At 49.2% G+C, this 25,162-nt stretch overlaps 2 protein-coding genes across 3 annotated transcripts in view; one reads left to right on the plus strand and one right to left on the minus strand.

The window, feature by feature from the left end:
* The window catches only part of PTPN7 (protein tyrosine phosphatase non-receptor type 7), a 32,131-nt gene extending 24,244 nt beyond the window's left edge, over positions 1-7,887 (minus strand). The window contains exons 1-5 of one of the 2 annotated variants that reach the window (XM_056815732.1): positions 7,834-7,887; positions 6,167-6,354; positions 4,355-4,538; positions 3,568-3,652; positions 628-704 (exon numbers count right to left, since the gene is read on the minus strand). In XM_056815732.1, the coding sequence (XP_056671710.1) occupies positions 628-704; positions 3,568-3,652; positions 4,355-4,538; positions 6,167-6,288 (468 nt within the window). In that variant the 5' untranslated portion in view covers positions 6,289-6,354; positions 7,834-7,887. Of the gene's footprint in view, positions 1-627; positions 705-3,567; positions 3,653-4,354; positions 4,539-6,166; positions 6,410-7,833 lie in introns of those variants that run through there. The other variant, XM_016430071.2, reaches the window with a different exon arrangement.
* Positions 7,888-18,323: 10,436 nt separating this feature from the next.
* Positions 18,324-25,162, plus strand: part of LOC100014704 (receptor-type tyrosine-protein phosphatase V-like) — a 35,195-nt gene continuing 28,356 nt past the window's right edge. Inside the window, 6 exon segments of the mRNA XM_056814618.1 lie at positions 18,324-18,396; positions 18,497-18,730; positions 19,020-19,292; positions 19,693-19,962; positions 20,400-20,663; positions 21,033-21,374. Coding sequence (XP_056670596.1) covers positions 18,324-18,396; positions 18,497-18,730; positions 19,020-19,292; positions 19,693-19,962; positions 20,400-20,663; positions 21,033-21,374 — 1,456 coding nt within the window.

The raw sequence follows: 25,162 nt of genomic DNA on the forward strand, positions 1-25,162 counted from the left end.
ATAAAATAAGATAAGTAAAAGCACAATTCTGAGACAAAATCCCTGGACTTTGCCAGACTGTTAAAGGGATCTATGATACAAAAAGATTAAGAATCTTCATATCATCTGATGTTCTCAAACATCCCTTCCTGTGTGAACATTATTATGCCTTCTCTGTGATTTGCTCAAAGGTGCTTGGCTCTGTGAGGAACTCTTGAACCCCAAGATCCAGAAAATTAATATATTGGGCAGAAAAGAGCACTGACCTCAGAGCAGAGAAGTCTGGGTGAGAATTCCAGTTCTGATACTTACTATCTAGTTTTTGGCAAATCACTTAAATCAACCTGAGCCTCAGTTTCCTCATTTGTAAATTGGTGGTAATAATACTTGTACCACCTGTGTAGCAAGGTGGTTGAGAACAGAACAGTTCTCTACAGTTTGTAAACTAGAGTGCTAAAGAAATACAAGTTACTTATTAATTATTAGTGCTTAGCACAGTGCTCAGCACGTAGTAGGTGTTTAATAAATGTTTATTGAATTGCATTATTATTATTGTTAATAGTAATCAAAATCACATACCCCCTACACAGATACACTCACATCTCTGCCTGGCAGTGAGATTGTTGAAGTGCTGCTAGAGATACTTACTCGGATATAGTTGGCATTGATGTAGTCCCCATCCTCTTGGCTCTGTGCCCTCCCAAGACAGACACGGCTTTGGGGATCTAAGAGAAAAAAAATGAATGGCAGTCAGAAGTTGTGCAGAATAATGTCCATTATCAACATCATTAGCAACTTTATTTGGTAGGTAATAGGGAGCCACTAGAAGTCCTTGAGCAGGGTAGTGCTATGTGAGATGGGATCAGGATGATCACTCTGGCAATACTGGGAAAGAAGGATTGGAGAAGTAAGAGAGAAGGTTGAGACCCCAGATAAGAGGTTGTTGGAATATTTTGGAATGAAGTCATAAGGACCCAGACTGAGATGAAGATAGAAAGGTAGTGAAGGGTGACAAAGATTGTAAAAAGCAAGGATGTTTTCCTGGTGGAAGAGCTGAGATTTAGAGAGAAGTGACTAGCCCAAGATCACACAGCAAACCAGGAGAGGAATCAGGACAAGAACCTCAGATGTAAGTCCCTCCAGGGAGGTCTAATAATCTTAAAAAAAAAATTTTAAAGGCTGTTTTTTGCCCACTATGTTAATTTTCTGGACCTTGGGTTCAAGAGTTCCTCACAGAGGTGAGCACCTTTGGGTGACTCGCAGAGAGCACACAGTATTTTAAATGTTTAAGTGACTTGCCCAAGGTGTCTAAGGCTGGCTTTGAGCTCAGGTGTTCCTGACTCAGGCCCAAGGTTTCTATCCACTGTGCCATCTAGCTACCCCTAGCAATCTTTATTTTAGTTTATTTTTTAAGTTTTCCTTTCTATCTTAATAACAACTCTAAGACAGGGGTTAGGCAAATGGGGTTAAGTCACTTGCCTAGGGTCACACTGCTAGGAAATGCCTAACAATCTTTTTTTGTTTTAAACAAACACAGGTAGGGTTAGTCAAGGGAAATGCTAGATTTGAATTCAGGGAACCTGGGTTCAAGTTTTGTTTTTGACACTGATTAATTCATTTCCCATGACTTTATCTCTCTGGGTCTCATTTTGCTCATCTGATGACCTCATTAGCCACTGATGTCCCTTCTGCCCAAAGCCACAGGACTGTGATCAATTAGCATCCTGGGAAGGCAGCTTTCAGCAGGAAGAGGATCAGACACACAGTCTCCTATGGTCCAGGCTCTCCTGATCAGAGGACTCGGAAGAGGGAGCCCAGAAAGAGCCTCTTTCTGCCATGATGCTATTCTGGCCCTTCTGCCCATCGTTGACTTGAGTTACTCTCTCGATAGTAAAGTGAGTCTTCATCTGCCTCACTAGCCAACTCCTTCCACCCCAGTCTGTGAGCACCCAAAGGGTAGCAGTTTGATTCTTAGAATGAAAAATTCTCCTCTGGGTGCTGGAGTAGGATGGTGGTGGTGGTGGTGAATTGAGGCTATTGAAATGACCCAATTGGGACTTTCTGGAGTGGTTAAGGCCGTACAGGGTCACAGAGAGGGAGAAAGGGAGAGAGGGAGAGGCAAGCATCAGAGAAGGTGTGCAATAAAGGCTTTGACTGGAGAGAGGGTGTAAGCTTTCCAGGGCCCTGGAAACTGATTTTGACACCCAGCTGAGGCTGAAGACTCAAGCTCCTTAGAGTCCAGGGTCCCTCTAATTCCCTAATCTCATTGAAAATCTGCTGGGCTAAGTTGATTCTCTTCAGCTTCATCTCTTCTCAGATGTGTATCTTCTTTTTAAAAAAATAAACTCTTTCCTTCTGTCTGTGTCTTGGTTCCAGGGCTTAGAGTGGTATGGGCTAAGGTAGTAAGGGGGGGTTAAGTGACTTGCCCAGGGTTGCACAACTAGGAAGTGTCTGAGGCCAAATTTGAACCCAGGACCTCCAGCCTCCAGGCATTGGTTCTCAATCCCCTGTGCCTCTTGACTGCTCCCCCAATTACATAAAAAAACTAACATCTTACCTTCCGTCTTAGAATTAATACTGTGTATTGGTTCTAGGTAGAAGAACAGTAATGACTAGGCAATGGGGGGGTGTCAAGTGACTTGTCTAGGATCATCCAGCTAGGAAGTATCTGAGCCCAAATTGGAACCCAGGACTTCCCTTCTCTAGATCTGGCTCTAGCTGCTCCCCAATTACATAAAAAAAATCCTTACTTCCATCTTAGAATCAATACTGTGTATTGACTCCAAGACAGAAGAGTGGTAAGGGCAAGGTAATGAGAAGTTAAGTGACTTGCTTAAGGTCACACAACTAGGAAGCATCTGAGACTAGATTGGAACCCAGGACCTCCCATCTCCAGGCTTGGCTCTCTACCCACTGAGCCACCTGAGCTGCCCCTATACCTAAGTTTGATTGTCCTCCTTTGGACATCAATACTCCACCTCCTGATTCCAGGCATTTCCACTGGCTGTCCTGTATGTGTGGAATGCTCTCCTTCCTGGCTTCCTACAGAACTGAGTTCCCATCCTTTGCAGCCCCAAGATTTAGCACAGTGCTTGGCACATACGTGACCAATGAATGTTTGCTGCTTGATTTTCTCTCCCAGAAGTGCCTCCTCCATTCTACCCAGGGCTCTTCTATTCTGAGTATCTCCTCCATCTCAGAGTGGTGTCTCAAGCTATGTGATGCCTCCTTCGTGCCAGCTGTATCTTCTCTATTCTGGAAAGCATCTTCCATCCCAGCTGGGCTTCCTCTAGTCTAAAAGCATCCTCTGGCCCAGCTGTGCCTTCTCCGTTCCAGCCTGTCCTCCTTCACCCCAGATGTGCCTCCTCCATGGAGGGAGGGAGGGTTGGTGGGGCTGTGGTACCACCCCTTCCTCCAGCTTGGCCCTGGGCTTCACCACTGAGAGGCGATACATGTCATTCCGTTGAACTCAAGTGTGCTAATCAGCCCCAACTTCCCCTCTAGGCTTTACCTTCTGTAGCCCCACGGAGAGGTCTCCCACCCCACCGCCCCACTTCCCCCTCCCCTGCTCCCTGGCATGACTCTTACTTGGCAGGATGGTCTTGTATCGGTCCTTAGAGGCATGGCCTGGAATGTCCAGTTCTTCAGGGTTGACAAAGTTGGGGGGAATCTTCTGGCAAGTGTGAGAAGGAAGGTTGTGAGCAGCTGAAACTCCTGCCCTGGACCCCTTGCTGTACCTTCCATTCTGGGGCTCACTTTTCCCGTGGAGTCATAAAGCTAGAAAGGACCTTAGCCCTCATTTTCCAAGTGAGGACACTGAGGCTCAGAGGTCCAGTGACCTGCCTAAAGTCACACAGCTAATAGATATCTGGTTTGAACTTGGGTCTTCTTGATTGCAAGCCCAGGGCTCCTTACTGAGTCCACCTTGCTGCCCAACCATTTTAGGGTTGATAAATTTCCTTTTTTATTAACCCCTTCCCTTCTGTCTTAGTATCAATTCTAAGACAGAAGAGCAACAAGAGTCAGGCAATTGGAGGGGCTAAGTGACTGGCCCAGGGTCACACAGCTAGGAAGCATCTGAGGCTAGATAATTTTTTGGTCAGATATGGTTACGGTCAGAAGAGTGGACACCAGAGAATGCCCATGTTTTCTATGTTCATTTACTTGCCTGTGTTGCCACACCTGAGCCTGCCTGTGACCTCTGTCCTGGCCTTTCCTGACCACTGAAAGACCAAAGTTTGACTTCCATTTTTGCTCACATGATGAACAAGTGCAATGCTGCCAAGTGGCTCCCCCAACCTCTGGCATCCCCCTATTGTGGTATGGTTCAGAGGCCAATGGGGTGAGGCTTAAGGGACAGCCCCAGGGTTCTTACCGAGAACTCTTCCTCCAGTTGCTTAGGGCTGGGTGGCTGGTGCTGCAGGGCCCAGCGGGTGAGGGGGTGCCTAGTGGTCTTTAAGAAGTGGAGAGTGAGCTCTCGGGGCGTAGACACTGAGCAGATGGGCTCCACTGCCCCCAGAGAGCTCACATCCAAGATCAGAGCCACACTGGAGCCTCTCCTGTGAGCAAAGCCAGAGGTCACAGCTGGGGAGGCCATTCTTTGCATCTCCTATTACCAGGGTCATAGAATTCCAGCATCTTAGCATTGGAGGAGATCTCCAAGCACCCAGCCTAACCTGTACCTGAATAAGGATCCATTCTACAGCATCCCAGACCAGGGGATGATGACGACATGGGTCCACTCTCCACTTGAAGACCTCTGACAATGGGAAACTCCTTCCCAAGGCAGCCTAGTCTCCTTTTTTTTTTTTTAAATAAACCTTTCACCTTCCATCCTGGAATCACTACTGTGTATTGGTTCCAAGGCAGAAGAGCCAGAAGTCAGGCAATTGGAGTTAAGTGACTTGCCTAGGGTCATACAGCTAGGAAGTAAGAGGCCAGATTTAAACCCAGGACTTCTTGTCTCTAGGACTGGTTCTCAATCCACTGAGCCCTCTAGCCTCTGCCTAGTCTATTTTTGAGTAGCTCTAATTGTCAGGAAGCTTTTCCTTACAGGGGGCCTAAAGCTACTTTCCAAAATGTCTACTTATTGCTCCTGCCTGGGAAGCAGAGGTCTAATTCTCCTTCCACATGCCAATCCTTCAGATCTTTAAAGTTCATTATCCTGTCCTCCACCCTCCCCTCAAGTCTTTCCTTCTCCAAGCTAAACATTCCCATTTCCTTTAGTGGAGTTTGAATTGGCATGTTCTCTCGTCCCCTCACTGGAGTCAACTAGGCACTCATCCAGGAGGCCAGTCTACTGCTCAAATGGTTTTGGAGCCGAAGCTCTCTATTCTCCCTATTGCATGTTCATTTCTTCTTCCTTCCTTCTTCCTTCCTTCTTTCCTTCTTTCCTTCTTTCCTTCCTTCCTTCCTTCCTTCCTTCCTTCCTTCCTTCCTTCCTTCCTTCCTTCCTTCCTTCCTTCCTTCCTTCCTTCCTTCCTTCCTTTCTTCCTTCCTTCCTTCCTTCCTTCCTGTGCATTGATTCTAAGGCAGAAGAGTGGTAAGGGTTAGACACTAGGAAAGGGTTAGGTTAAATGACTTGCCCAAAGTCACACAGCTAAAAAGTGCCTGAGACCAGATTGGAACCTAGGATCTCCCATCTCTAGCCTTCCCTCTCAATCCACTGAGCCACCTAGCTGGTCCTGTGCCAGCTCTTCTGAGGGATTTTAGCCTTGCTCCTCTTTCCCCATTTCTGTGATTCCTCTCCCACTATCTACGCCCAACACTGGGGAGACTGAGGAAATTCCCTTCCGGGGCTGAGCTGTTGAGGATATCCTGGGAATGGAAATGCTGGTCAGAGCCCAGCCACCTTTTCTTTCCAGCCAGGTCAGCCAAGCTGGAGCTGTAGACGGTGGAAGGGTATGGGCACAGAGGGCTGGGGGACCTTGGGCATGGAGTAACATGAAACCTCATGTCCCAGACATGCAAATTTTCACAAATGAGAACATTTGGGCTTCTCTGTTGATTCAGGTCTACTCTGTACTGAGGTGTCTGATTTGGAATAGGATGAAGAGAGCTGCTTGTGGTTGGGGCGAGTTGGGGGGATCAGGGTGGAGGGGATTGAGGCTCTGGGTAAGAGGCAGGGAAGGGGGAACCCCCTTTCTCCCAGAATCATCCCCCCACCCACACCCCCTCCAGGCCTCACCTCTCCTGCAGTCTGATGTGTTTCTTGACTGTAGAGCTGGGGGCAGGGGGCTGGGCCATGGTGGCCCCCTGTGGCAGAGCCGTCGGCTGAGCTCTGGAGCACTCCCCACAGGCCTGGACCATGCTGGGCCAGGGACTTGGGGGCCAAGGGAAGGGCCCTGAGCAGGCTCACTCAGCCATGGTGACCGTCTGAAAGACACAGCCACCCCGCTGCAGACAGTCACTAGGGTGATGGGTAGGAGGTCCCCGAGACTGCCAGCCCAGAAGGAGGAATCTGAGCAGGGGAGGAGGGAGAGCAGGCACTGACAGGCCAGGACTTGGGGCTTGTGGTTTTGCCCCAGTCTGTTGTCCGTTTTCTCATGGTGGTGTTATCACTCCCCACCAGAGTCAGTTGCATTTCCGGGGTGGGAGCGGCAGTTATCTAGAGGGTAGGAAGGGCAGCCTTTTAGGGCCCAGGAGAAGATGTCTAAAGGGGAGAGAGCCTTTGTCGAGGGGGAGAAAGAAATAGGAGTCTATTGAGGAGAAAGAGAGAAGAGACCTTGTCTCTCTCTCTCTGTCTCTCCGTCTCTCTGATTCTGTCTCTCTATCTCTGTCTCTCCATCTCTCTGTCTCTCTCTGACTCTGTCTCTGTCTCTCCATCTCTGTCTCTGTCTCTGTCTTTCTCTCTCTCTCTCTTTCTGTCTCTGTCTCTCTATCTCTCTCTCCCCCGTCTCTCTCTGTGTCATATATGTATGTATATATATATATGATCATAGGATCATAAAAGACTCCTAAGGAGACAAGAAAAAAGGGAGAAGAGCCAGAGAGAGAACAGGTTGCAATGGAGAAAAGGGAAGAGAGGAAGAGAGAAGGTTGGAGGTAGCTTTCTCTTTGGGCTTATGGTGGCACTCAAGATTCTCGACAGGGAAACTGAGGCACCTCCTAGTGTTGGAAGTAGATGGATACCGGGCACATCTAGCTCTCAGAGCCTGAGTGCTCCAAGGGATAATGGAATGGAAGACCCAACATCAGGAGTGCCTACTCAGGCCCCCTTTAACCCCGGGCAATGCCCTCTTCCAGCTGTAGCTATGGCTTGTGGGGTCTCTCTGTCCAGGGAGGAAGACCATGGGGGTGTTTCCTTCCCCTTCCTGTCCTTCCCCAACTCTTGCCTCTGTAACTGTCAGGAAATGGCTTCACTGAGCTTTTAATCTATCATAACATGTGGCAGGACACAGCTGGAAACATGTGGGGGTGGGAATAGGGAGGGACTCTGGCCTTTTCCCCTTTAGGGGACAATCCCCTCTCCCAGAGTCTCAGCCACAGCTGGTCAGGCTCAGGGGATAAAGGGGCAGCTGGAGAGCGGAACTTCTAGGATCAGAGAAAAGGGAAAAAGGGAAGGCAAATAGAAATGGGATTGCGAGGGAAACTACATTTCTGGGGTTTGGGAACAAGGAAGACCTAGCCTCTGCTTTTCCTGGGAGACCCTCAGTCTTTTGTGCCCTCATGGTCTCTGGGGGGGGTATTGAGAAGTTGTGTCCACTGTCCAGTCCAGCCCTAGGGCCACGTAACCCCTTCCCTCTTCTGTCTTCCCTAGCAATGCTCTCCCACCCTCAGCTGCCATTGTGCGGAGGCCAGGGGCTCCCACTCCCCATCCCCCCATTCCCCCACCTCACCCTTCTAGGTACTTACTGGAGCGGCTGAGTCCCCCCCCAGGCTGCCTCCTGCCAGCTGTCTGTCTGTCTGTTTGAGGGCTGAGAAGGCTTCAGGAAGCTAGCTTCCTCCCTCAGCCCCTCCTTGCCTACCACCCACGCACACCCCAACCACATGCTGCCCTCCATGCGCCCACTGTCACTGCCACCAGGGGGAGGGTGCCCGTTTGCCTGGGCCTCTTGGCAATCTTGCCATCAGGTGTTCTTCCCTCTACTTTCCCAGGAATTCAATTCAATGCTATGAGATCCTGAACAAGACCCTTCCCCCATTGGTTTCCTCCTTGGTCAAATAATGGGGCTGGACAAGATGTTCTGAGGTTCCTCCCAGGTCTAAGTTCTATGAGATGAATTGAATTCAACAGCATTCCAATCCCCCCGCCCTAAAAACTATACGGAGTATAGGTTCCTCGGCAGAAGAGCAGTAAGGGCTAGGCTATGGGGGTTAAGTGACTTGCCCAGGGTCCCACGTGTGGCTAGGAAGAGTCTGAGGCCAGCTCTGAACCCAGGATCTCCTGTCTCTAGGTCTGGTCTAGCTTTGGCCTTTTCTCTAGCTGCCCCAAACAAATACTTTTCCCCAATAAATATTTATTAAGCATCTTTTGGGGAAGAGGATTTTGTTATGTATTTGGCAAGCAAAGTTTTCTGTTCTTTTAAAGGTATAGTCACTGTCCTCAAAGGGCTGTCTCTGACCCTGGTGTTGGAGATTTAGAGATGGAGGCATCCTCCGAGTTCATCTAATAATCCTGTTAGGGTGACTCTGAGTCTATTCTCTGCAAAAGGGAATCACCGGCCCCTTAGGTTTCCCTAATTTCATAGGCTTTAAAGCTTGAAGAGACCTTGGAGATCATTTAGTCCAACTCCCTTGTTTAACAAATGGGGAAATTTAAGGGCTTTGAAAAATTGAAGGGAAGTGACTTTCCCAAGGTCAATGAGCAATGCTAAGATTCCATACCGGCTTTAACTCCAATACAGGCTAATTCCACTCTGTGTCAGCAGTCAGCTGGCGCCTTGCTGGTTAGCTACTAATCACTTCCATCTCCATGGGCTTAATAACTTCTAAAGATCTTCCTCTCTTCCTCCTTCCTGATCAATTCCATCTTTAAGACATAGGGCAGCTGGGTTGCACAGGACAGTCATCTGACTCTTGTCATACCTTTTAGCTGGACACTCCGCTTGCTCGGCTGGACGCTTTCTCCCCAGCCACCCCATTGTCCAAGTCTCCCTCTGTCCATCCAGCATCCCTAGGAAGGAGCTTCCTCCCAAGCTTCTCTTGCCCTTCCTAGCTCCCAGAATTCCTAGACAAGAACAGGTCTTTTGGACCCCAGAGAGGGCTGGGAAGGGCCGGTCCCCTTGCGCTGCAGTTTCAGGGAGAAGCCCCCAGTCTGGGGCAGCTTCATGGGGGCCTGAGCCTACCCCCAAAGTCGCCATAACTCTCAGGCTATGCAGCTGATGATTGGAGTCTTTCCCAGCCCTGACAGTTCCTTCCACCCACACAGGACATCTCGGAAGACTTAAGGATGGAGGAGAACCTCTGGCCTGGGTGAAGGAGGTCAGCTGGCTCTCCCATCTCCTGCCTACCCAGCTGTCCAAATGGCTCCCAGGGAGGCATCCCCCTCTGTGGGCCTTCCTCCCTTCCTCCCTTCCTCCCCCCAGGCCCTGCCCCTACACACCTGGAGGTCTCCACCACCTTCCTGCTCCCCTTTCGGGTCAGTGCTGCAAATCTGTTCATGGTTGTTGGAAGTCTTTTTCACCTAATGCTGTCCCAGGCAGCCTCCCTCCCTTCCCCAACCCTTCCTCCCCGTCCCTCCTCCACCCTCTCTTTCTTCCTCCCACTTCTCTGATTCAGCCATCAAGCAGTGACAGCATTAAAGAACTGAGGTACAATAGGTGCTGGGAGGGGGTGGGGGGACAAACATGCTGGGGGGGGCTGGGGAGAGTTGATGGGGGGAGCAGGGAGTGATCCAAGGCTCTTTGAGATCATCTTTCATCCCCCACTTTACAGGGGAGGAAACTGAGTCCCAGGGAGGGGCTTCCACTTGACAAAGATTCCCCTAGCTGGAGAATGTAACAGCGACAGTGTTCAGACCTCAGTCATCTGGTTGCTGGTGGATGCTCTGTACACAGGAGTGGTTCATTGTCCCTCTTAGGGACTTCCCTTTTGAAGGATCATGTTTTCTTCACTCTCTATGTGACCTTGGGCAAGTCACTTCCTGTTCTGAGACCTCAATTTCCTCATGTATAAAATGAGAAGGCTGAAAGAGAGGATCTCTAAGGCCCCTTCCAGCTCTAGCGCCTCTGATCTCATGTCTATGGTGTAGACTGTGGATCAAGTGGGAAAGGAAAGCCTCAGATCCCTGGTGGGCAGGCTCCCAGGAGCCTCCTCTCCTCAGGTCTAGCTTCCCACCAATCAGCTCCAGGCAGTGCTTTCAGGGTCAGGGAGGGGAAGGGGGAGCAGAAGGGGCCACCCCCTCAGGGTGCTGATTGTAATCTGGAACAGGAAGCTAGGATGCCACAGGGGGGGTGGGGAGGAGGAAGCGGCAAGTCCCCCCATCCTCACCCCCATGTTTCCACAGCGCCGAGCCCCCAGTCTGGTCCTCACTAGCTTAGCTGGCCGGTGGTTTGTGCGTGGGAAGGCAATTTCGGATCTTGGGGCCTCCCGGGGAGATGAGGGCGGGGGAAGGTGGGAGGGAGGGGGCTGCTCAGGCTTAAGGAGAAGATCCACTCCCTGCTACCCCTGTTCCTAGCTCCTTCTGGGACTCATTGGTTGCCCCCCTGTCCCCACTCCTCAGCCACCATCTTTCCCTTCACGGCAAAGCATTCTTTTCTGACTGTCTCCACTGCCCCTGCTCTTCTGCCTCTGTAGGCACCCTCCTAGGGTGGGACTAGGGTACCAGGAGCCCCCAGCAGTGGGGTGGGAGGGAGGAGAGAATCTGTAAGGAGGCATTGGTAGAAAGAGCTCTAAGCTTGGAATGCCCAGTGGGTTGTGTTTTAGCCCCACTATGGCACTTACTACTGCTTGCCTGACTGTGGTTGTTTCTCTGGCTATCAGTCTATTCATTGATAAAAATGGGGGACAGTCAGCAAACTATCGCCTGCAGGTCAACTCCAGTCCTGACTGCTGTGCAAAAACTTCAGGGAATGAGCTGCCCATAGCCCACTGGGGTACAGACCCAGTAGTGGTATTGCTGGGTCAAAGGGGATTAATAGACATGTTTGTTAAACACCTACTATGCGCTGCCCTGGACCCTGGGGATATAAACACAAAGAATAAACAGTCCTCCCAAAGTTATCTGGAAACATTTCAGAGGGGAGGGAGCCAGAGCCCTCAATCATCTTGGGCTCCATCTGGGGAATGGGTCTTTTGGTTTGGAGAGATGCCCCTGGAACTGGCCTGGCCTGCTCTGCTTTGGATGAGGAGGGCTTGGAGGGGCCGGGCCTTCTCACTCTGCCCTAGGACTGGGGGCAGTTAACTCCTCACCTCATTTTTCTCCCCTTACATTCCCCCTTCCCCTCCAAGGCTCCATGGGGCTCAGACTTTAAACCAGCCCCTTGGTGGGGGTTGGGGATGGGGGATGGGGGCTTCTGCAGAGTTCCCAGCATGCATCAAGCCTTGGCAACCTTCACCAGGATTCTGGAGCTGGGCAAGCACAGGTAACTCTCTGCAGGCTGGTGCCAGCCCCTGGGGGCAGGGGTTACCAGCTCTCCCACAGGATTTGAGGTGAGGTCAAGGACATCAGGGGCTGGACCAACTCCTACTCTTGTACTTTGCCTCCTGCTTTCCCTCTCTGCTCTATTCCCAGACTCAGTTTCCCCAGTGTGACAGCTTTAGATGCTGAATCCAGGATCATTGCTTCTGAACTGTCCAATCTCCTCCTTGCTTCCCACTTCCCACCAGGTCCCGGGGTGGAGAAGCTGGGCTAGCCTGGGCACAGCTTCTCCCGCCCCCTGTGCCCGCCCAGGCTTGTCTTGCTGGTGTGATGGTTGGAGCCGGGAGGACCCAGCCAGGAAGAGGTAGAGAGAGGACTCCAGGACAGTGACCGTAAGTGTGGCTGGGCTCTGGCCCATGGGGAAACTGGCCTCTCCCAGGCCAGGTAGGAACCTCTGGGGTGAGATAATATGGGACCCCAGAAGGGGAAGTTCAGGGCCCTGTGGCGTGTGCTCCCTGCCTTCCTATGATAGTGGTGGTGGGGATGCCAACTTCTCTCCTCCAACCCCCCCTTTTCTTTGTGGATTTGGATATCCCCAATATCCATGCCCTTTCCCTTCCCCTCTGTAGGTGTCTGACCCTCCCTTGAACAAGGAGGGATCTGGGGAAGCTCAGAGTCACCAGAGAGCTGGATTTAGCCTGGCAGGAATCTGTGGGCAGTCTGTAGCTCTTTCACTCCATGCTGGGCTAAGGAAGTACCCCAGCCCTTTGGTACCCTCTCCTGGCTTCCTGTGACTCAGCTGGAGGTTGAGGCAGGAGCAGCAGCAGCCTTAGTATCCCCTCTCTTACCTCTCCTAAGGCTGAGACCCAAACATGATCTTGGCAAGCTTGGCATCCCCAGAGTCTGGCACTTTACTATCCAGGGTTTCAACATTGCCAGACATAAATATACACAGCCTCAAATCAATTAGTCAGTCAGCACCCACTATATGCCAGGCACTAGCCTGTGGGCTGGGGATATGAGTACCAAAAAATGAAATGATCCCTACTCTCGAGAAGTTTCCATTCTAATGGGGGAGACATTATGGGCAAATATTAGAACTGACAGAGGAGGGCACTAGCAGTTTTGGGGAGTGATCAGGGAAGACTTCATGTAGTAGGTGGTGCTGGAATCGAGTCCTGGAGGAATTAAGAGATTCTGTGAAGCAGGCATGAGGAGGGAGACTGGGAACAGAAAGGTAGACAGAGTGAAGAGCAGGGGGAAAGCCATTTGGCCTGGTTTATCGAGGGTAGGAAGAGGAGGAATGGATAGAAAAGCTGAAAAGAGTGTTTTGGGACTATCGTGGGAAATGGAAGAGTTTCCATTTGATGAAAAAAAAAAGGCAATAGGGAGGCACTGGAGTTTATTGCATAAGGGGTGGTAGAAGAAGGATGATTGGATTAGGGGCAGCTAGGTGGCTCCAAGGGTAAAGAGCCAGGACTGGAGTTGGGAGGACTTGGGTTCAAATCTGCCCTTAGATACTTCCCAGCTATGTGGTCCTGGGCAGGTCACTTAACCCCAATTATCTAGCCCTTGCTGCTACTTTGTCTTAGAAGTGATACTAAGACAAAAGGTAAGTGTTTTTAAAAAAAGTAACAATTTTTAAAAGGAAGCATTGGAGTGGGAGGAGACTAGAGAGGCAGGGGGAGCAATGAATGAGGAGGTCATTGGAAGAGTCCAGATTGGAGGTGATAGAACCTCCCGTGACAAGAGGATAGAGGTCAGACGGGAAAATGTTGTGGACAGGGACAGACCTGGCAAGACGTGGGGTAAAAGAGAGCAAGGAATCAAGGATAATGCTGAGATTGTGAGACTGGATGATGGGAATGCTGCCATTTCAGTTGTGTCTGCCTCTTTGGAGCCCCATTTGGGGTTTTCTTGGCAGAGAGCCTAATGCAGCTTGCTCTTTCCTTCTCCAGCTCATTTGACAAAGGAGGAAACTGAGGCAAATGGGATAAGGTGACTTGCCCAGGGGCATGTAGCTAGTAAGTGTCTAAGGCTGGATTTGAACTCATGAAGATGAGTTTTCCTGATTCCAAACCCAGTGGCATGTCCGCTGTACCCCCTAACTGCCCACTCCATAGAAATAGCTCTTTCATAGAGAGGAAAGATAATGAGTTCTGTTTGAGACTCGGTGACTTTGTGATCACTTGGGGACTTAACCATCCAACACAAGTGCACAGTCACCTCACCCACACTGCAAAGCAAACATCCCCACACACTTGTACCCCCTCAGACCAGACTCATCAGCATTTATTCTGCTGCTTTTGATTTTTTATTTCCGCCTCAGAATCATCTGTTACTTTAAAACCCTTTTCTTATGTCTGAGACGAGATACAGAGAACCCGTTCCAAGGCAATGGTCAGATTGGTCAGGGCTAGGCAATTGGGCTTAAATTATTGGCCCAGGTTCACATAGATAGGATTTGAATCCAAGTCCTCTAGACTCCAAGCTTGGCTCTCTATCCACTGAGCCACCTAACGGCCCCCACAAACATTTATTTATTTATTTATTTTTATCTCTTCTCTTGCATCTTAGAATCAATACTGTGTCTTGGTTCCAAGGCAGAAGAGGGATAAGGGCTAGGCCATGGGGGTCAAGTGACTTGCCCAGGGTCACACAGGTAGGAAGTATCTGGGGACAAATTTGAACTCAGGAAGCTGAGTCTTTCTGACTCTAGGCATTCTACTCTATATCTTTTTTTTTTTTAAACCCTTACCTTCTGTTTTGGAATCTATGCTGTGTACTGGTTTCAAGGCAGAAGAGGGGTAAGGGCTAGGCCATGGGGGTTAAGTGACTTGCCCAGGGTCACACAGCCAGTCGACAAGTCGACTGAGTCAACAAGCATTTATTAAGCACCTACTTTGTGCCAGGCTGAAAGCATTTATTAAGCACCTACTATGTGCCAGGCATTGGGCTAGGTGCTGGGGATATAGGTCATATAAAATAGAGAAAGGTCCATATATGTACAGAGGGTATATACACAGTTGTACCCACAGATGGGTGTCTTTACATGCATGCAGGAAATACTTTCTCACACATATATGTATGCACAATTAGAGCATGTACATTGGGTGCCCTCCTGGCACACACACAGATCACAAAGCACCAGGTCAGAGTCCTTCCTTCCTCTCCGGTGGAAGAAGGTGCAGAGAGTGTGGGAGCTGGGTCCTGGGGGGATGTCGGAGGGGCTAGATCCCAAGGAGGTGAGGGGGCGCCTGTCAGAGCCCAGGCTGGTCAAACTTGTGCTCAAGAGCCAGGACCCTTGGCTATCTAGGGACCCGCACCCTGCCCCCTCCCTCACAGGCTTTCCAGGGAAGGTGCTTTGAGATCCCCAAAGGACTCCCAGGGGAAAGAGTCAAAGTTGAAAGCGGTCACTTCTGGTCCCCTGAGGATCTTGCTTGCTGAGCGGGAAGGAGGGAGCCTGTTTTCTGTCCCTTGTCACCTTCTTTTTTTACTTCTGCTGGGGTCCGGCCTCCGGAGGCCCCCAGGCAGGTAATGGGTCCAGGCCTTGGCACTGCTCCCCCCAAACTCATTCTGGGAAATACTAGAAATATCACAGGGGTGGTGGGAACACTATGATGAGCTTGGTGCCTGTGTCCAGCAGAGATTGAGACAGAGGGGGCAGCTAGATGGCTCCATGGATTGAGAGCCAGGCCCAGAGACTGGGAAGTCTTGGGTTCAAATTTGTCCCCAGATACTTCCCAGCTGTGTGACCCTGGGCAAGTCACTTAACCCCATTGCCTAGCCCTACCGCTCTTCTGCCTTGGAACTAAGACACAGTATCAATTCTATGATGGAAGGTGAGGGCTTTTAAGGAAAAAAAAAGATTAAAGAAAGATAGAGACAGACCTCTGGGCCTTTTGGGTTGGGTTTGGCACTTATTGATGCTGCCCCCCCCCCCATCAGTCTTCTCTTCCCCTGCTCAGATGAAGGGTCTTTTGGAATGTGGCCTGGAGACCCCTGCCCTGCAGTCCACTCAAGCCCACTCTGTTGTCCAAGTATGGTTGCTGTCATCCTCCTTCCCCTGCCTTTCTTCCTTTGAAAATTCTGCATTCAGAAGGTGGAGGGGGAACTGAGGCCTGGGGATTAGGGGGCCCCAAGCCTGGGATGAGGTTAGCAGGCTTCCTCTTTGGCCTAGCCTCAGCCTCCCTGCCTGTCTCCCCCTTCACCAGCCTCATTCCCCTGAGCCCAGAGCCTGGAAAATCTGATGAGTCTGCAACTCCTAAGTTTCCAGGCCCTTATCCAGGGGCCTGGCGGCAGCTCTGAGGTTTGGGGCCAGACTGGGAGGGGAGGGGGCATCCCCCAGCTCAGTCTCAAGTTGGGGGGGGAGCCCAAAAGCCTGGCCATCATGGAGCTCTCGCTCATCTCCTGGTTCCTGCAGAATGTCTAGGGAAGCCCTGGGATAGGAATCATCTTCCCTCTGCCTTTCCTTTTGCCTCTTCTTCCCCCTTTCTCCCACACGGCATCCTTCTGGCTCTGGGGTGCAGCAGGGCCCCCTGGCTAGGTATCCCCCAGGTCTGGCTTGCAGGGGCCAGGTGAGGGGCTGTATGGGAAAGGAGGAACCAGTTTGGGCAGCAGTGATGGAGGAAAGGAGGGAGAGAGGGAGGGAGGGAATGAGTTAGCTCTGAGCCCCCAGGAGCTCAAGCACATTCCCTTTCTTCCTTAGCCTGCCCCAAGTTGGGGGGTTCCTCGGTTCTGGAGGGCCCAGGTCTTCTCCCTGACTTCCCCCCACCAGGAACATTTTCGTTCTCTTGATTCCCACACCAAACCATCTCCATTTTGTAACCAGCTTTCCCTCCATTTCCTAACCACAAAGGAATCTTCAGGGGAAGGAGGGCTGGGTTTAGATTCAGAGATCTGGGTTCAAACCTTGCCTCTGTCCTTTACTACCTATATAACCTTGGGCCAGTCACAACTTCCTGAAGCCTTTTTTCTTTTCTGTAAAATAAAGGGTAAACTAGATGACCTTAAAGGGCTCTTCTATTTCTAAGGTTCTAATCTTGGCTGTGGTCATTAACACAGCTAGGTGACTCAGTGGATAGAATTCTGAGCCTGGAGTCAGGAAGACTGGAGTTCAAATCTAGCCTCAGACTCTTCTTACCTGTGTGACTCTGGGCAAATCACTCAGTGTACCTCAATTTCCTCATCTGTAAAATGGGGATTATAATAGCCTCTGCCTCCCAGGGTTGCTGTGACAATCCAGGGAGATAATATTTGTAAAAGCACTGAGCACCGTGCCTGGCACACAGTGGGGACTTAATGAATGTTGGTTCCCTTCCCTGCCACACCTTGACCTAGATTCCAGTCACAGCTCTGCCACTTATCCTCAATAAAATGAAGGGGTGAATTAGCTGACTTCTCAAGTACTTGAAGGCTTTAAATCTATGACCACGAAAGCATGTATGTGCACACACAGAGAGGCTGCAGCCTATGCATGCTCTGGACAAGACAAAGGGAAATGATGGTCTCTTCTACTTGCCTCTACTGCCATCACTTACTAGACATCTTGCCTTTGTGGGAGACTCATAGTCATTTCTATAATACACTAAGGCTGAAAAAGTGCTTTTCCCTGGAGCAGCTGGGTGCAGTGGATGGAGAGCCAAGCCTAGAGATGAGAGGTCTAGGGTTCAAATGTGACCTCAGACACTTCCCAGCTGTGTGACCCTGGGCAAGTCACTTAACTCCAGTTACCAAGTTCTTACCACTCTTCTGCCTTGGAACCAATACTTAGTGTTGATCATAAGACAGAAGGTAAGGGTTTTTTTTTTTTTTTGCTTTTCTTCAAACAACCCTATGAGGTAGGTAAGTAGGATTATTATCTTATTTTTACAGATGAGGAAACTGAGGCTCACGTGAGATTGACTTGCCCAAGATCATTCAGCCAGTCACCTTGGAAGCAGAGATTTGAGCCTAGGTCACCTAACTCAGAGGATCGTAGAGTTAGATCTGGAAGGGGTCTTAGAAATCATAGAATCCATTTTATAGAAAAGGAAACTTAGGAGGGCACAGATAAGTGGTTCCGTGGATTGAGAGCCAGGCAGAGAGAGACCAAAGGTCTTGGGTTCAAATCTGACCTCAGATATTTCCTAGCTGTGTGATCCTGGGCAAGTCACTTAACCCCCTTTGCCTAGACTCTTCTACTTTGGAACTGATACCCAGTATTGATTCTAAGACAGAGAGCATGGGTCTAAAAAATGAATGATAGTACACTTAACCCCCATTGCCTTGGAACCAAGACACAGTATGGATTTTAAGAGGGAAGATAAGGGTTTAAAAAAGAAAGAAAGGGAAACTGAGGCCTCAAGAGGGCAAATGACTTGTTTAGGTGCTAGCACAGCTGAAGATATGAAGTAAGATTTCAACCTGAGTTTTCCTGGCTCTCCCCAACAGGGGAGAGGGGGGTGGAAGGGCATGGGGTGGGCATAGGGGACAGAGATGGGATTTAGAGCAGGAACGAAGCTAGAAATGGGGGAGCTCACTCCTGCCTGCTCTCCCCGTGTGCCACCCCTATTCCTGGCCTCAAGTTGGCCCCCTTTTTGCCCTCCTCCCAAAGCCAGGCGTTAGGTAGGCAGAGCTCCTCCGTTCCCTGCTCAAGCAGCCGCCTGCCTGCTCTCGGCCAAGGGGCTGGGCGGGGAGGCTGGTGGGTGGGTGGGTAGATGGGAGGGGCCGGCCCCACCCCCACAGCCTCCTAACTATCCCCTTCAGGCTCGGTGATGAGGCCTCTGCTCTTCCTCGCTGTCCTTCTCGGGCTCCCAGGAGCCTCAGCTGAGGTAAGGTGGACATGGCTGGGGTGGCCGCAGGGGCTCTGACCACGGGGGCCATTCTTGGCTCACCTCCTGCCCTGCGGCCCCACAGCTGGTCTGTATTAGGGCAGCCCTGAGGAGGCTCGATCCGTCTTGGCTGCTGGCAAGCCAGAGCCCAGCTCCAGACTGCTTTTCTGTTGCGCTCCCCTAGAAACTCTGGGTGCCCCTTTGGGAGAAGTGCTGGCGGTGCTGGGGGTGGGGAGGGAAATCCAGGGAAACCGGGAGCTTCTTCCTTGCCTCTGGACCTGTGCCGGAGCTTCTCTTCTGCCCCTGCCCCATCCCCACCGAGGAGTCTGGGCACGGGGCCATTTGTCCCGGCTCTTCTTCCCACAGGAGGAGGATGGATGCAACCAGGTAGAGGTATCTGCAGAAGAGGAGGCTGGAGGTAGGTGTCCAAGTGGGCCCCCGGATAGGGCCAGGGATAGTTTCCAGCATGGGGTGGGATTCTTCAGACTGTACCCTCCGCTCTGCGGAGCCCTGTCCCTCTTGGCTTCTTCCCTGCACGGGCATTTTCCTTCCCTATCCCCTCTAGGAGCAGGATACGGGAGGGAAACAGTCCCATCGGGTGGCACATGGCGCTAGACTTAAAGGCAGGGAGGGAGCTGGAAGAGATGACTCCTGGGATGCCATAATACTCCCAGCTCTAACTTTCCTTTCCCGGATCCCAACTCTAGGACAGCCCCTGCAGGTGAACATCAGTCGTCAAGGTCAGCCCACCAGCCTGGTCCTGAATTGGGGGGCGCCAGTCCCTACTAGGCTGGGATATGCTCTCCATCTTGCCCGTCTGGGTCTCCCTGGCCCCCTGGAGAAGCTGCAGTTCCAGGCTGGCCCCAATACCAGTGGCTTCGAGTTCCAAGACTTGGTACCTGGGAGCCATTATCAGCTTGAGGTGACTGTGCTGCTCCCCTGCTCACAGAATTCCACCCTCACACTCACAGCTCAGACAAGTGAGTGGCATCAGGGATCTGCCTGGCAAGGAAACTAGGCAAAGGGTACCTTTCAGTGGATTGGCAGAGGGTAGGAGCTGGGTGTAGGTGGGCAGTTTTTTAGGAATCAGATTTAATAGGAAGAGGGTAGCTAGGTGGCATAGTGGTTAGAGTGCCAGATCTGGAGTTGCAAGGACCTGGGTTCAAATGTGAACTCAGACACTTCCAAGCTGTGTGATCCTGGGCAAGTCATTTAACCACCATTGACTAGTCCTTGCCCTAAAACAGAATATAAGGGTTTTTTTTTAAGTTATTTTTTTAAAAGATTTAATAGGGTGATCTGGACATAATTTTAGAAGTAGAAGGGAGATGGGCACATCTCCATCACTATTATCTCCCTCCTTTTCTATCCCTGGTGCAGCCCCTTCACCTGTCCGCAGTCTGAGACTCAACAACTCTGGGAGTCCCTCCAGCTTAGAGGCCACATGGGGTTCTGCTCCTGGAGAGCATAATGGCTACCAGCTTCTCCTTTACCATCTGGAGACCCAGACATTGGCGCGCAACATCTCAGTGTCTCAGGAAATTCTCTCCTACCATTTTGATAGTCTTCTTCCAGGCAGTGAATATGCCTTATGGGTCATTACCTGGGCTGGTGACCTCCATGCCAAGACCAACATTTGCCAATGGACAAGTAAGGAAAGTATTCTGAATTAACTTGGTTGGACTTATATCCTCAGGGACCTGGTAGCGTGGAGGGTGGGGTGAGGAGAGGGCAAATAGGGCAGAACCTCCTAGACAGGGTATTCAAGAGAGGAGCTAGTTTCTCTGTTGTCCTGAATGTCCACCATGTCTAGCTTAGGGCTATCTTCTCTACTTTTCTAGCCCTTAAGACAGCAAGGTGGCATGGAGGTAGAGTCCTCAACCTGAAATCACAAAGAACCAGATTTGAACCCTGCTTTAGACATTAGCTGTAGGATCCTGAGCCAGTCACTGAAAATCTCAGGACCTTAGTTCCTCATTTGTAAAATGGGAGCATTGGACTTCCTAGCTGTCACGGTCCCTTCTAGTTCCAAATCAGTGATCTGACGATCTTTTTTGAGGTGAATCATTTTTTTCTCTGCCCCCCAGCTCCAGTACCCCCAGAACAGTTAGACTTGTCTGCTGTGGGTCCAAGTACCCTTCAAGCCTCTTGGAGAAGGGCTGAGGGGGCAGCTTGGTTCTACTTGACTCTCTTGGATCTCTTGAACGGTACCATCCTCACAGCTGTGGTCAAGCGGGGCACCACCAACCACACCTTCTACAACCTCTCTCCGGGCTATCCCTACCAGCTGTCACTCAGTGCTACTGCTGGCCTCTTGCAGGCTGGAGGACCCAATGCCACCGGGTGGACCTGTGAGTGTTGTTGGGGAAGCATGGAAAGAAAGGCATATTGGTTAAAGCAGCTCTAGGGCACATTGACAGGCTGTCCCTGGAAGTGGACCCCTTGGCACCCCACAATGAGGGAGTTATACAGTCATATGCCTCCCCCTGACCCCCAACCCCTCTTCCAGTTAAGCCGGGTGATAGTCTTCTGCAGGAGGAGTGACAGCCCAGTTCTTCTGTAACGCATACCATGTGGTAGCTACCAACATCTAGATGGATGACCAAACACAGTAGGAATGGAGTAGTCCCATAGCAGGGCATCTAGTCCCCACTTACCACTAACATCTGCCTTCTAACTCTCCATCTCTTTCTTCACCCCCTTGGGATTTCTCCCAACAGATCCCTCTGCCCCTTTGGACTTGGTGCTGACTCCATGGCCCCCTGGACTCTCGGCAAGCTGGCAGGCAGGGCCAGGGACCCGGGATGGCTACCTGCTGCGGCTGAGTGGGCAAGCAGAGAGGAACAGTACCATGGGCCCTGAGGCTCTCAATGCCACCTTCCCAGGTCCCCTTCCTGCTGGCCACTACACTTTGGAACTTACAGCCCTAGCTGGACCCCATGGTGCCTCTGCCCAGACGGATACCTGGCTGGAGTGTGAGCTGATGCATGTGGGCACAGGGTGGAGGGGAAGGGTTGAGGTATGGCCTCTCTCCAAGCCCTGCTCATGGGCATCAGCATTATGATCTGGGGTTATCCAAGCATCCTGGGTCTTCCAGGCCCTGGGATTATCTTGACCTCTCCCTGGGGGCTCTATATCAGCAGAAAGGTTATAGTCTGCCAGGTTCCTCCAGGAAGGAAGCGGGAGACACTTAGTAGAACCTTGGATCATCTTAGCTGTTTTTTAACCTTTCTGAGTGAGTCAGCACCCCAGACTGGTTTGAGCAACATTTGCCTCTGTTATTGGATATAAAAATATGATATTTCAGATCTTTGCATATTACATATTAGAGGGTGGGAAGGGAAGGTTATAAACACTAAATGTTATAAACACTAAAAACTATGTGCCAGGCACTGTGCTAAGCATTTTACAAGTATTATCTCATTTGCTCCTCACAACAACCCTGAGACATAGATGCTATTATGAATCCCATTTTACAGATGAGGAAATTGAGACAGACATGTAGGAAGTATCTGAGGCTGGATTTGAATTCAGGTCTTCCTGACTCCAGAATGAAAGCTCCCATCCATTGTGTCTCCTGACTGCCTGGAGGGAGCTTGGTGCCATGGTCAGGGTCCAGCCTCACTCGAGCGAGACTCCAGGGTTCCCGACAGGTAGCGAATGATCAGTCTAAATAAATAAAATAAAATAAATAACAAATGGAAGCCAGCTTAATCATTATGGCTATGGGACTGCTTTGTATCTTGACAGCTGCTCCACCATGCCCAGGCTGGGATTTTATTTTTATACCCATTTTCTTGGCATGCAGATTACATTACCTAACACACATGTTCAAAGAGATAATTGGAAAAGTGATACATTGACTTTTAACAAATCACTTGATTAACATTCTATATTTTTATATTGTGATTACAGACAGAATAAAAGATAAATGATTTCATCACAGGTGGCTTACTAGGGAGTTTGAGTTTCTGATTTGTGTAATTGAATCACTGAGCCATATTGAAGTTTAGTGTACCTGTACTGTACCTGTATGTATTGTATGGGCCTCTATGATTGATTTGTGTGCTGGCTTCATGAGAAAGTTTTGGGCTTGACCTGTAGCTGCAGTTTTGCTGGGAATTATGTACCTAAGGAAAAGTTAACCCATGATAGTCTTTTGGGATTGGGTTTGAGGGTCTGATCTTTTGGTGATGTTTTGGGGAATAAGGGTACATGTGTTTTGCTCTTGCATTATTTCTTTTGAGGCTAGGGGGAATAATAATCATGTCAATTCATAGGTAAGGGGCATTGATGAAAGAGGTCATGTAAAAGGGGATAGAGTGGGCAGTCACATCTCACCAAGGACCACTCTGTGGTCTCCTCAGTTACCACGCATGACTCAGTCAAGGCGTCCTTGTCTGATGGCCCCCAGCAGCTTGGCATGAAGCAAAGAGCTCATGTACTTGGAGCCAGGAGACCTGGGTTTGAATTCTGTTTCTGTAACTTACTAGGTAATTACAGTTTCATCTTCTGTACACAAAAGATCTCTTCGTCAATGTGGAGAACCACAAGTGGAGACATTTCCTTCACTCATTCAGAATCCAACCAGTGTATGACTTAGTAAATAAGTTCTAGAGAATTGCTTCAGGCTCAAGAGACTCTTGGGCTTGTCAATTAGTGATTGTCTTGAACTCCCATTTTCATGTCTCTAAACCCAATTTTCTTTCTAAATATCTTATCACCTCTACTTAAAAAAAAGTTGCTATCTCTTATTTGTTTTTATTTAATTTAATTTTTTTTTTTATAAAACCCTTACCTTCCGTCTTGGAGTCAAGACTGTGTATGGTTCCAAGGCAGAAGAGTGGTAAGGGCTAGGCAATGTAGGTTAAGTGACTTGCCCAGGGTCACACAGCTGGGAAGTGTCTGAGGCCAGATTTGAACTTAGGACCTCCCATCTCTAGGCCTGACTCTCAATCCACTGAGCTACCCAGCTGTCCCCATATTGCTATCTTTTAAAAGAATTATTTGTCTCTCTTTTTTTCACTTTTGACTTTATTTTTTTAAACCTTTACCTTCCATCTTAGAATCAATACTATGTATTGGTTCCAAGGCAGAAGAGTAGTAAGGGCTAGGCAGTGGAGGTTAAATGACTTTCTTAGGGTCACACAGCTAGGAAGAATCTGACACGAGATTTGTACCTAGGACCTCCTGTCTCTGGGCTTGACTCTTAATCTATGAGCTACCCAGCTGCCCCCTATACATATATATGTAATTTTTTTTCTTCCTCTATCCCTCCCCAGAGGACCTTCCTTCTTGTTTTATAATTTATTTACCAATTACACATAATAATACATTTCTATAGGACCTTCCTTTTCAATGAAGAATAAAAAAGAAACATAGTTCAGCAAAACCAAACAACACATCACTCTAATTTAACTGCATATACATTGTTCAACACCTTCCCCTCTTTGAAGAAGGGAAGGAGGTACATCTTCTCATTTCCAGGGACTGGACTTGAGCATTATAATTAGGCAATATTGTTTCTTTGTGTTACATTTTTTTTAAACTTTTAAACATTATTTTATTTGGTCATTTTCAAACATTATTCATTGGAAACAAAGATCATTTTCTTTTCCTCCTCCCCCCCACCTCTCCCATAACCAACGCGCAATTCCACTGGGTATCACATGTGTCCTTGCTTCGAACCCATTTCCATGTTGTTGGTATTTGCATAAGGGTGTTCATTTAGAGTCTCTCCTCAATCATGTCCCCTCCACCCCTGTAGTCAAGCAGTTGCTTTTCTTCTATGTTTTTACTCCCACAGTTTGTCCTCTGCTCGTGGATAGTGTTTTTTCTCCTTGATCCCTGCAGATTGTTCAGGGACGTTGCATTGCCACTAATGGAGAAGTCCATTATGTTCGATTGTGCCACAGTGTATCAGTCTCTGTGTACAATGTTTTCCTGATTCTGCTCCTCTCACTCTGCATCACTTCCTGGAGGTTGTTCCAGTCTCCATGGAATTCCTCCACTTTATTATTCCTTTTAGTACAATAGTATTCCATCACCAACATATACCACAATTTGTTCAGCCATTCCCCAATTGAAGGGCATCCCCTCATTTTCCAATTTTTGGCCACCACAAAGAGTGCAGCTATGAATATTCTTGTACAAGTCTTTTCCCTTATTATCTATTTGGGGTACAAGCCCAGCAGTGCTATGGCTGGATCAAAGGGCAGACAGTCTTTTATTGCCCTTTGGGCATAGTTCCAAATTGCCCTCCAGAATGGTTGGATCAATTCACAACTCCACCAGCAATGAATTAATGTCCCTACTTTGCCACATCCCCTCCAGCATTTATTACTTTCCTTTGCTGTCATGTTAGCCAATCTGCTAGGTGTGAGGTGATACCTCAGAGTTGTTTTGATTTGCATCTCTCTGATTATAAGAGATTTAGAGCACTTTTTCATGTGCTTATTAATAGTTTTGATTTCTTTAACTGAAAACTGCCTGTTCATGTCCCTTGCCCATTTATCAATTGGAGAATGGCTTGATTTTTTTGTACAATTGATTTAGCTCTTTGTAAATTTGAGTAATTAAAGCTTTGCCAGAGGTTTTGTTATGAAAATTGTTCTTTGTGTTACATTATTAGAGACATGGTGCAGATTGATTTCCTGGTTTTGCTTGCTTCATTTTGCCTCTGTTCATAGAAATCTTTCCATGAATTCTTCATATATTCTTCATAATTCATAACATATAACATTTTATATACTTCAAAATTCTTATAGGATACTATACTTCCATTACAGTCATATGGCACAATTTGTTTAACTAGTCCCTAATTGATGGGTGTTCCTTTTATTTCCAGAAA

Source organism: Monodelphis domestica, chromosome 2 (genome assembly GCF_027887165.1).
Source record: "Monodelphis domestica isolate mMonDom1 chromosome 2, mMonDom1.pri, whole genome shotgun sequence".
Taxonomy (NCBI): Eukaryota; Metazoa; Chordata; class Mammalia; order Didelphimorphia; family Didelphidae; genus Monodelphis; species Monodelphis domestica.